Raw genomic sequence first — 11337 nt, 5'->3', positions numbered from 1 at the left:
TGCAAGATTTTACAGGATAACCCAGCTTTATAAGTAAAGCCCAAAGCATTAGATGCATCTTAGTAACAGTACACATTATTTTAAACGTTGAAAATAATGGCAGAGCATTTAATGAACGTGATGTAATAATGGCCAGCTTAATATTGCTACCTGCCAGTTTAAAAACATCAAAATTCCATTTTGGGAGTTAGAAAAACTAGTTTACCATACTTAATATGGGCTGGAAACAAGGCCTAACTCTTCCCTCAATTCATCCCGTTTAGTTAATAGATATTGAATCAACTTTAAGCATGCATAAATATTTTGGAGGGACTGATTACAGTACTACAGGATGGTGTAATTTAGAAATTCTATCCTTCCTGGAATTATCAAGCATTATCATTGAAACTGTGAACAGGCAGGATTGAACAAGCAGCTCTGGCGCATGTAATTCATGTCTTGGCCCAACTCTTGTGGGTCCAGGGAACAGGAGGCATGGATGTTGGAGCTCTTTACCAACATGCAGGGAGGGGATTAGACAAATGAAGAGATGTAACTGGTAACTTAAGCTCTCTCTCTTGTACACACACTTGATTTTGGCAAGATGACTGTGCAGGAGAAAAATAGAGTGTTCCAGGATATGGAGAACCTAGGAGCATGTGTCCAGAGAATAATCTTAAACCTAGTGAAAAGGTTTCCATTTTTTTTAAATGGAAACATTAAGCCTGCTTTGTACTACGTCAAGCCCTTAACAAAGTTCTCAGTATATTTTACACACCTGCTGAAAACTACCCAGTCATATAACCTTAGTAAAAAAAACAAAACTTTTTTTGAACAAAAAATTGTTTTAGAAGTTTTACTGATTTAATGATGGTTTTCTACATATTTCTTTTTACTTGTTTTGTATATTTTAGCAATGTTTTGTTTACAATTTTATTTGTATACTGCAGAGCCTTCCACTTAAGCAGTTTATAAATCTTTTAAATAAAGCACCTAGGTAATCTTTTCAATTTTCACCCACTTATTCTCTAAAAGAAACTACTTTATTTCATAAATGGGTTATGCAAGTTTTGCACCTCTGTGTTATGAATGAGCCTGTCTAGATTGCTTTATCATGTTTGCTTACAAGAGGCTTCATGCCCAGTTAATGCTGAGTTTCCTTTCCCCTTGCTGTGTCCAATGCAGGACTACGTCAGAGTCCTGTCAGTGCAAGGATTACTGCTAGCATAACAGGACCTTCCCCCCCCCCATCCTCCTAAATCTCTAAGTGTCCCACACCCCAAACCCTCTGGATCAGATGTGGGGAGGGTGCAGGGAGCACACAGGGGACAGCACTAGCGGTAATTTTGCATTGATAGATATGCTGGCTGAATACTGTCTATAAGCTTAGCCACTGCGTTTATTGTGGGGCATCCAAAAGGCCCTTCATTTGATGTAGTTGCGAAGAACCAGTCTTTGCTACCAAATTAAAAAAAAGATGTACAGACTGAGAGTTTAAATCCTGTGCAAAACCCCAGGGAGTTCAAAGGTAGGTTTTTTAAAAAAACCTTTATAAGGCAAAGACAAAGACTGAAAAAAAGCAAGAGGTGTGCAAATTGAATAGGAAAAATTATACATACTCTCATCAACAAGTATTCTTATTACTGGAGAATTCACAAAAGATACAGAAAAGTACAGTTTCACACAATACATAATAAATCTATTGCACTCATTAATACAGCCACTTCCAAAAACAATTTGAGGGAGAAAAGACTTGATGAACGCATATAGGATAGGTCTGGCCACAGCAGACTTCCATTTACTAGAATGATTAATATGAGGGGATAGGTTGATGAGATCAGTCTCGCCCAGAGGCATCTTGCTGCTGGCAACTGCCTGTTGTCAGAATGCAGAACTAATGGGACTACTACTCCAACCCAGAGTGACTGCTGTTTAATACTTTTTATTGAAGAAGACCTAGCCAGGATAAGAGCCAAGGATAAGAAACTTAAAAGCACTTTTTATCTTCTGCTTTTCACTTCTATTTGAGGCTTGTGTTCCATCTCACCAACAGTTCTATTTGAGGCTAACATTCTGTTTGAGGCTTGTGGCCTGATAAAAAGATGCTTTCTTAAATCAGAGCCCAATGCCAAAAGGTTAGGATTAAATGAACTTTTCCCAAGTTCCCAATTAACTTACATAACTTTTATCTGGAAGCCGCCGTGAGTTCCAGTTTTGGAAAAAGGGCGGGGTAAAAATAATAATAAATAATAAATAAATAAATAACTAGGTGATTTAGTATTTCACAAATGTTATGCAATAGTGAGATAAAATACACAGTACAAGATGTACTCCATGTACTAATGAACATTTCTATCACCTAGCATAGATCTTTGTCCTGAAAAGTAATTAAATGTATGCCATGAATGCTATTCATGAACTCTGCAACAATATATTGTACCATGGGATCAGATTTGAGACTTCTGATCATCTGGCAACATGACTTTAACAGTGCCTTTCATAACAGTTTTACCGCTTTCTACAACAGTACATGACACTGAAATATAAGCAAGACATCTCTTCAGTTTCTTCACTTCTGCTGCAGCTAAGACCTCTTCTCCAACACATAAATAATGGGGATGGAAAACTAATTTCCTGAGAAAGAAAAACACAGCCATGCCCTGGCATTTTAGTACCCAAAACAGCAGAAATAAGTCCGTTGATCAGAACACCGTGTACAACTGTTTTCCCAAATCTTGATCTCTTGAGCAGATTGTATTTTATATTGTATTTTATATTGTACGTCGCCCAGAGTGTCCGTTCAGTCGGACAGATGGGCGTCTGCTAAATAAAATTCTATTATTATTATTATTTGCATATTCTTCATCCAGATGCAATGGGTTTATGTCCCCTGTTAACTCAGAAAAGGTAACATCCATCTGTGTAAACGTCTTAGTTAGTGCAGCCTTGTCTCCAATTTGTATGTGCAAATGCTGAACAGAAGGTTGAATGAGTGGAATGGTAATGTTTGGCTTTGTCAGGAATCTTCTCTGGAGTCTCACATATAAAAATCTGCATTTCGGCAACACTATTAGCGTCTTAGACAACTCTGGCTTTTCACAAGCTCTTCTGTGTGTGTTTAATCCAGTACCAGCTCTCTGCTGTTCCCAGCTAACGCAAGAAGAAATGGAGAGGTCTAGGGGGAAAAACCACAATGGAACATAAATTTCAAAAGAAGAATAGGAAAATTACCAGCCAACTCAATTCCTTATGTCAAAGTAAAATTTGAGCAACCTATGCCTACTAAAAGAGATGGATTGATTCTATAAAGGAAGCCACAGACCTGAACTTACAAGATCTGAACAGGGTGGTTCATGACAGATGCTCTTGGAGGTCACTGATTCATAGGGTCGCCATAAGTCGTAGTTGACTTGGAGGCATGTAACAATAACAACATGCCAACTAAATGAAAGTTGATTCATCTCCTTGGACCAAATTTAATAAATGTAAGCCCAGGAGGTGAGCGTTAAGTGGCTGACCTGGGCATTTCAATGAAAATGGGAGAGCAGGAAGGAGAGCGTACTCTGCTCTGCAGTGACATTATAACCAAAAGCAGCTTCCATGCTAAATCAGTTGCTAGTGACAGCCTACAAAATTATTTGTATTCAGAAGAGAGCCAAGGACAAAGGGGTGGATTGTTTTCACAAAATGCAACCACAATATGACATAACAGCAAATTGACAGGTACAGAATTGAATATTCTTGGTGTGACTAGACTCCAAGCAAGTTTGGCATTGTTTCTATATTCATTTATTGTTTACATTTCTATCCCACTTTTCTGCACTAGACACCCAAGGCTGTTAACAATATAACTATATTATAAAAACAAAGATATTGTAAACATAGACAAGCATCCTCAAAGGGAAAAAAGGCACCTCAGAACACACAAAAGACCCTACTTTTCTAAACAATCCCATATATAAAAGAACTGGTCCTTTATCGATAACAGTATAGTACATAGATTTCCACCATCTAAAAGTTCCAGGGCAACAACCCAAAGTATCTAACAAACAATGGCATTAGACAGGCCTTAAACTGATTGACTTATCATGAAGAGAGTGAACTGCAATTTGCCAAAAAGTGTGAAGCAGAATTCTGATCTATCAGTATTAACCAGTGATTGAAATACTCCTTCCAGAAACCCATGTTTTATCTACCCAGGACTATTAACCACAGAGGAAAATCGAAGGAAGTGTAAGACTTAAAATGAATTGCAACTATTTCACTATTGAAAAAGCAACCATATAATATTCAAATATCAATCAATATCAGAAATTCCTTATTTGAGCTATTTATTGTATACTGCTTTGGGTTTCTCAGGGGAAATTGAGGAAATAAAACTTAAAAAAATTACATTTTCCATGCAGGTACTACAAACCAATACTAAACAAACTCTGAAGTGATCAGGTATCACATATACATCTTTAGGCTACAATCCTTTCTACATTTAACTGGGGGTAAGTCCCACTGAACTCAATGGGACTTGCTTCCAAATAGATCCCCAAAATACAACTACACTACTAGATGGCCTTATAACCTGGACTAGGTTGGTTGCATAGTGTCGTAACTCTTACCTGCATCACCCTAAATGCACACTTTCCGTTCTGATAAGAACCAAACAGCGTCAGAGCACTCCACAGCTTTACCAGGCCACTGTTCAGATGACAGAACTAGGTACATTAGTGAAAACTACCAAGAGATGCTAAAATAAAACAAGTACTCATACTGCATAAAAGGAGGACAAATATTAAGTCTGCAGTCTCGTTCATGGCCGCAATGATCCATAGGTCTGTATCGTTGGAATTCTTCAGCACATACTTTTGGTAGGCCAGAACAAACTGAGCAAACTTTTCTTCTTTTAGCAGAATGCAGAGCCAACGCTGGCTGATATAACAGTCTCTTATTCTTTCAGAGACCACCTTGCACAGGAATGGTAACTGGTTATCAGACACCAATCAGAATTTTGCCGGATAACTTGAATATTTTTTGTTAACATTGTGTAGGCCTGATACCAGTATTTGATGCTGGCATCTTGAAGTTTGAAGTATTTTTCTCAGCCCTGACCTTTAAAGACCAACAGGCCAATACACCTAAGCCACTATTAGGTGACACTCATACACCCAAGTGGCAACAATCCTACATATCAACCAAGCTTGTGACATCTCGCTTAAACATAAAGAGAATTGCCTTCATTTTTAGAGAGTCTTGCTTTTACCAACAATGCTTATCAAGAACGTATATTCAGAGTTTCTTACGCATTAGCTACTCTAAGTATTGCAGACAAGGTTTTTTCCTCATATGTCAGTATATCAACAGGCAAAGCTGCACCAACCTAAAGAAGAGACATGCCATTATTACTATGAACGGCTTTATGTTCTCTCATAAACAAAAATTCCCCTAGCAGGTTTAGCTGTTTTTAAAGCCCTAAGTGTTTGGTACTGGAATACCTAAAGGGCTGCCTATAGTGATGTGTACCTTTCTGAGACTTAAGATTGGTACTGGGGGAACTGCTTCCTGGCCTACCAGCGAGGGCTAGTTGTTGTTGTTAATAATAATATTAATTGATTACCCGCCCTTCACCCTGAGGTCCCAGTGTGGGTTACAATAGTTTAAACATCATAAAAGATATGATGGGTCCTAAAAATATACATCTCAGGTGTCAAAAGCTAGGACAGTCTTCCCCAAAGTTTGTCCCACAGACTCGTGAAATTGCTGATGGTCTTGGCAGACCACTTCATGATTTTTCTCCCTGTTGTAGCAATTGTGCTGTGCTTGATGCTGTATGATTTTTAATTGTATTTTATTGCTTCTTTTATTATTACTTATATTGTATTTTTACAGATCCTCCATGGCACAGAGTGGTAAGCGGCGGTAATGCAGCCGAAGCTCTGCTCACGGCCGGAGTTCGATTCCAATGGAAGGAGGAAGTCGAATCTCCAGTAAAAGGGGTTGAGGTCCACTCAGCCTTCCATCCATCCGTGGTCAGTAAAATGAGTACCCGGCATATGCTGGGGGGTAAAGAAAGGCCGGGGAAGGAACTGGCAATCCTACCCCATATATACGGTCTGCCTAGTAAACGTCGCAAGACGTCACCCTAAGAGTCGGAAACGACTCGCACTACAAGTGCGGGGACACCTTTACCTTTATATTGTATTTTATTGCATTACAATTTGCATTCCATAGAACTGGTGTAGTGGTTAAGGTGTTGGACTACAACCTGAGAGACCAGGGGTTAAATCCTCACATAGCCATGAAGCTCACTGGGTGACCTTGGGCCTCTCAGCCTCATGAAAACCGTATTCATAGGGTCACCATAAGTCGGAATCGACTTGAAGGCAGTACATTTTCATTATAACTCAAACTATAATACATCGAATTGAATATAAAAGAAGCAATAAAAATACAATTAAAATCCATATGGATATTTAATGTGGGCATGCCACGGACCACCTGAACGAAGCTTGTGCAGCGACGTTTGTTTATTTATTTGTTTACCACCCCATAGCCGGAGCTCTCTGGGCAGCTTACAGCAATTAAAAACATTAAAAACAAATATACAAATTTTAAAACACAAAGAACAATTTAAAAACACAATTTAAAAACACATGCTAAAATGCCTGGGAGAAGAGGAAAGTCTTGACCTGGTACCGAAAAGATAACAGTGTTGGTGCCAGGCACACCTCAATCATTCCATAATTTGGGGGGCCACCACTGAGAAGGCCCTTTCTCAGATGCACCTCTGTGTCAGGTTAACAAGTATAAGGACAGGGTCTTCTCTGTGGTAGCCCACCATCTGAGGAACACTCTCCTCAGAGGGATAGACATGGCCCCACTTTGTGGATTTTTAGAAGAGTCCTAACATTTTTATTCTGCTTTTGAATGATTTTGTGATGCTGTGTTTTAATGATTATATTTACTGCTGTTATTTTAATATGAACATTGTTGCTTGCTGTTTTGTTTTAATAGTTTGCATTCCATTTTATTATAAACCTATAAACATATATTGACAATTTGAATCCACAATCAATTTATAACCTTCCACCATATCTAGTAATCAGAACTTTCTACAATTAAAACACATATAAATTATTACCGTATCAACAATGAGAAAGCTTCAAATAATTCTAAAGTGTACTCCTGTTTCATATAATTAGAAAAGGGGTACCAGAACCTATCAAATTGTTCTTGATTGTCTTCATACCATTTTGAGAGGTTTTGACATCACGGTAACCGTACCATGCCCCATTAAGCCATTCTTGCTCAGTAGGAATTATGCAATTGCACCATTTAGCTGTCAGTGTTTTGGCTGCAGTTAACGAAGTTCCCACTGAATTGGGCTCTGGGCCCACATCTTTTTAAACATAATCTAGCAGCATTTATAAGGGGCATATTGGTATATTCTTATCAAATAATGTTCTGTATTATTTTAATGATTCTCTCCCACAGGTTTCTGACTTTCTCACACATAACAACGACTTGTCATCTTATATTCACGTGTTACTAATTGTTTTGTAAATACGCTTGGGAGGGTGAACAACCTAAAAATGGAAATGGACTGCCTTCAAATCAATCCCTATTTATGATGACCCTATGAGTAGGGTTTTCATGGTAAGCGGTATTCAGAGGTAGGTTTACCATTGCCTTCCTCTGAGACTGAGAGGCAGCGACTAGCCCAAGGCCATCCAGTGAGCTTCATGGCTGTGTGGGGATTCAAACCCTGGTCTCCCAGCTCGTAGTCCAACACACTAACCACCATTTCACACTGGCAAGATGATGATAAACATCTATTAGATAAATAAAAATCCCCCCTTTTAAAGGTCACACTCGAGTATGGAAAGAGAGATCTGCATTTTCATTATGAGTTCTGTATTTAGATTAAACTTAGTAGAGAAAGACTTGTACTTCTTTCAGCACATTTTACTCTGAGTTCAAACAAACAGGATATAAATGGAGAATGGCGAACAGGAATCATAAAGAGGATGGACCAGATAAAACTGCAAATTGAATTTGCTGAATATATATTGACATTTTATACCACTCCTTCCCTTCATCCTCTTCTCTTAGTATAGCTACAAAATTTCATAGAATCATAGAATAGTAGAGTTGGAAGGGGCCTATAAGGCTCAATGCAGGAATCCATTTCATCCTTTAAAGTCAGGAGAAGCTGCCACATGTTTTCTCTCCTAGTTTTAAAAGGGCCAAGACCAACAGCACACAGAGTTATACTTCTGCAGAAGCAATATTTCCTTAGGCAGGGGACCCAAACCAGGGGCTCGTTAAATGTCCTGCATTCAGATTAACTCCTTGAGCATGTAAGCAACTGCTTGAGCATACAGGTCAGAAAGTGAAGCAACAGCAAGGGTTACACTCCCCTTGAAAGAACAGGTTCATAGCTTGGGAGTTCTTTTCGACCCTTCCCTGTCTCTTGAGGCTCAGGTAGCCTCAGTGGCACGGAATGCTTTCTACCATCTTCGATTGGTAGCCCAGCTACGTCCCTATATGGACAGCGACGACCTCGCCTCAGTCGTTCATGCTCTGGTAACTTCTAGATTGGACTACTGCAATGCGCTCTACGTTGGGCTGCCCTTGAAGACAGTTCGGAAACTACAGTTAGTCCAGAATGCAGCGGCCAGATTGTTGACGCGGACCAGAAGGTCCGCTCATATAACACCTGTTCTGGCTTGTCTGCACTGGCTTCCTATTTGTTTCCGGGCTAAATTCAAAGTGCTGGTTTTGACCTATAAAGCCTTACACGGCATGGGACCGCAATACCTGGTGGAGCGCCTCTCCCAATATGAAACTACCCGTACACTGCGCTCAACATCTAAGGCCCTCCTCCGAGTACCATCTCATCGAGAAGCTCGGAGGGTGGTGACTAGAAATAGGGCCTTTTCGGTTGTGGCCCCCGAACTGTGGAATGGTCTCTTCGATGAGGTGCGCCTGGCGCCGACGCTGCTATCTTTTCGGCGCCAGGTGAAAACCTTTTTATATTCCCAGGCATTTTAATGTGTACTATTATATTATTGTATTTATATATTTTCTGATTGTTTTATTGTTATGTGCACCACCCAGAGAGCCCTTGGGCTTAGGGCGGTATATAAATTAAATTAAATAAATAAATAAATAAATCATCTTCAGATAACCAAATAGTCAATGAATCAGCAACAACGTACCTCACCATGAAGCCGTTTCAGAGCAGAGATAATAAGTTGTTTGAATTCTACAGCATTTAGGCTAACATCAGCTTCTTGAAGCTCCCTGAAATATATGTTTGTAAGAAGTCTCATTAGTAAATCCCATCTATGAACAAAACAATATGCTGCTCAAAAGCCTTCAGTGATGGAGGGACAAAAGAAAAAAAGTGGAATTTGAACTTACAAGTGAATCTTTAGATAGTGGTACTCAGAAGCATTCTTGAGAACTATCCTTTCATAGGAAGCAGGCTTGATGCCTTTATTGCCATCACCAAATTCAATCATCTTAGCAAACAGACTTCTAAAAGGAAAAATAGCCAGTTGATTATATGCTTTAAGTCCTTCACCCAAAACCACAAATTCCATGTGTGGTCAAATGTCATTTAAATGTCATTTAAAAGTAAACACAGTAGAGTATAATAACTATGATGCTTAATATCAGATTTCCATTCCCTCAGTTTCCTGGCCAGTGGAGTAAGAGTTATCAAAGCACAAGAAGGCAAAACCTTTGGAGCACTACACCCCAGGATTATAACTGGCCACTCTTCTCATTTATGTATTTATTCACTTCAGAGCTTTTACACCCAGCCGTTCCTACAGAGCAAAACACAGGACAGCTTACAACATAACATACAATGTAACAGGAATATAACTATCCAGAAGTGGGAAGACAGGGACATAGGAAGCTGCCTTTTACCGAGTCAGACCACTGGTCCATCTAGATCTGTACTGACTACAATGCCTGGCAGCAGCTCTCGAGAGTTTCAAGGAGAGGTCTCTCCCAACGTTACCCAGAGAAATGCGGGGGATCGAACCTGGGACCTTCGGCGTGCAAAGCAGATAGCACCGAGCCCTTCCCCTATTAATAAAACAAACCCTAATGGATTAAAAGGGCCTTACTCCCAGGTAAGTGAGGTCATGACTGTAGTCATTTGCAAAATATGCATCATACGTAGAAGAGCACAGCCGTTTGAAACTGGCTAAGGGGTGAAGAAGACAGACAAGAGAGCTTCTTAGCCTAAAACGTGCCTGATGGAGCCCACTGAAGCCCCTCCGCAAACAATCACACAAGATGAAGACATGCGATCTACTCACAGGTGTTTTACAACAAACCAGGCGCCACATGCTCACACGAACCTTCTCTCTCTCTCCCAAAGCACACAGAGGGAAACAACCGGACAGAACTTCTGCTAACCACACCAGCCAATCATAGAACCGCCCATCGCCTTTCTGGCCAATGGCAGAGAGTGCATCATATCAGCTGCCGTGTAGATCAGCGGCCCAATCAGCTGGCCGGCATAGGAACATTTGAAGTGACGTAAAGAAACACATGCTAAATTAGGAGAAGAAAAGGCGGGGATCAGAATTGGTGAGAGTCTTGCGGAGAATGGGCGGGAGACTTTGAGTGCTGATGGCCAACAGGCTCAAATCTTGTTGCTTCGGAGGCGGGATATCCCTTCCTCCTTCCAGCGCCTCAGTTTTCAATACGTCATTTTGCTACTTGATCAATGCGGCTGCGCAAATGGTGTTGGAATTGGGCTGTTTTATTTATTTATAAAGTAGGAACCTTTGGTTCGGTAGAGTGCTGGTGCTGTACTGTCGTGGAGTCTGAATGCTAGAGAAGGGGTTGGCGCAGTGAAGCAGCTCTTGTTTTGCTGCCGAGGCAGGCTAACAAATATAAGTCGAGGAGCTTTTTCCTCTTCCGTGCCACTTGCTGGAAAGTAAAACCCACTTAAATCCAAGGAAGGCTTACGACTCCCGAAGAGCCAGAGTAAATGTGCACAGAATGCCTTACAGGGCAATCCTGTCCGGGCTTATTCAGAAGTAATTCGCATTGTCTTCAGTGGAGTTTACTTCTGGGCAAGCGTGTATAGGATTGCAACCAATATTTTCCTTCTCCCCTTCGTCCCAGTGATCTGATAGGAAATGAGAGAGGAGAGGGCAGTGAAGTCTTTGTGTGTGCAAGCACTGAATCATACTAGAAAACGTAAGAAAGCTCAGTGAATATAGAATGACCTCAGGAAAGGTACGACTGGAAATCAAAAGTGCCAAGAAGTCACAAACGGGGAAAGACAGGTACCGAGGTAAAAGACTCATGTCCAAAAATGGTCTTGACTAACTTTCT

General features: G+C 40.3%; 1 protein-coding gene across 1 annotated transcript; it reads right to left on the bottom strand.

Annotated features, from left to right (window-relative positions):
• Nucleotides 1–2710: 2710 nt before the first annotated feature.
• Nucleotides 2711–10449, bottom strand: LOC133387285 (ribonuclease P protein subunit p14-like). Its single transcript, XM_061631770.1, has 6 exons — nucleotides 10308–10449; nucleotides 9397–9513; nucleotides 9192–9276; nucleotides 5274–5350; nucleotides 4593–4671; nucleotides 2711–3154 (listed from the first exon to the last, which is right to left on the bottom strand). The coding sequence occupies exons 2-6, from the start codon at nucleotides 9495–9497 to the stop codon at nucleotides 3098–3100; spliced, it is 399 nt and encodes a 132-aa protein (XP_061487754.1). The 5' UTR covers nucleotides 9498–9513; nucleotides 10308–10449; the 3' UTR covers nucleotides 2711–3097.
• Between the last annotated feature and the right edge of the window lie 888 nt (nucleotides 10450–11337).

Source organism: Rhineura floridana, chromosome 1, assembly GCF_030035675.1.
Source record: "Rhineura floridana isolate rRhiFlo1 chromosome 1, rRhiFlo1.hap2, whole genome shotgun sequence".
Classification (NCBI taxonomy): domain Eukaryota; kingdom Metazoa; phylum Chordata; class Lepidosauria; order Squamata; family Rhineuridae; genus Rhineura; species Rhineura floridana.
This window is presented reverse-complemented; position numbering and strand designations above follow the sequence as displayed.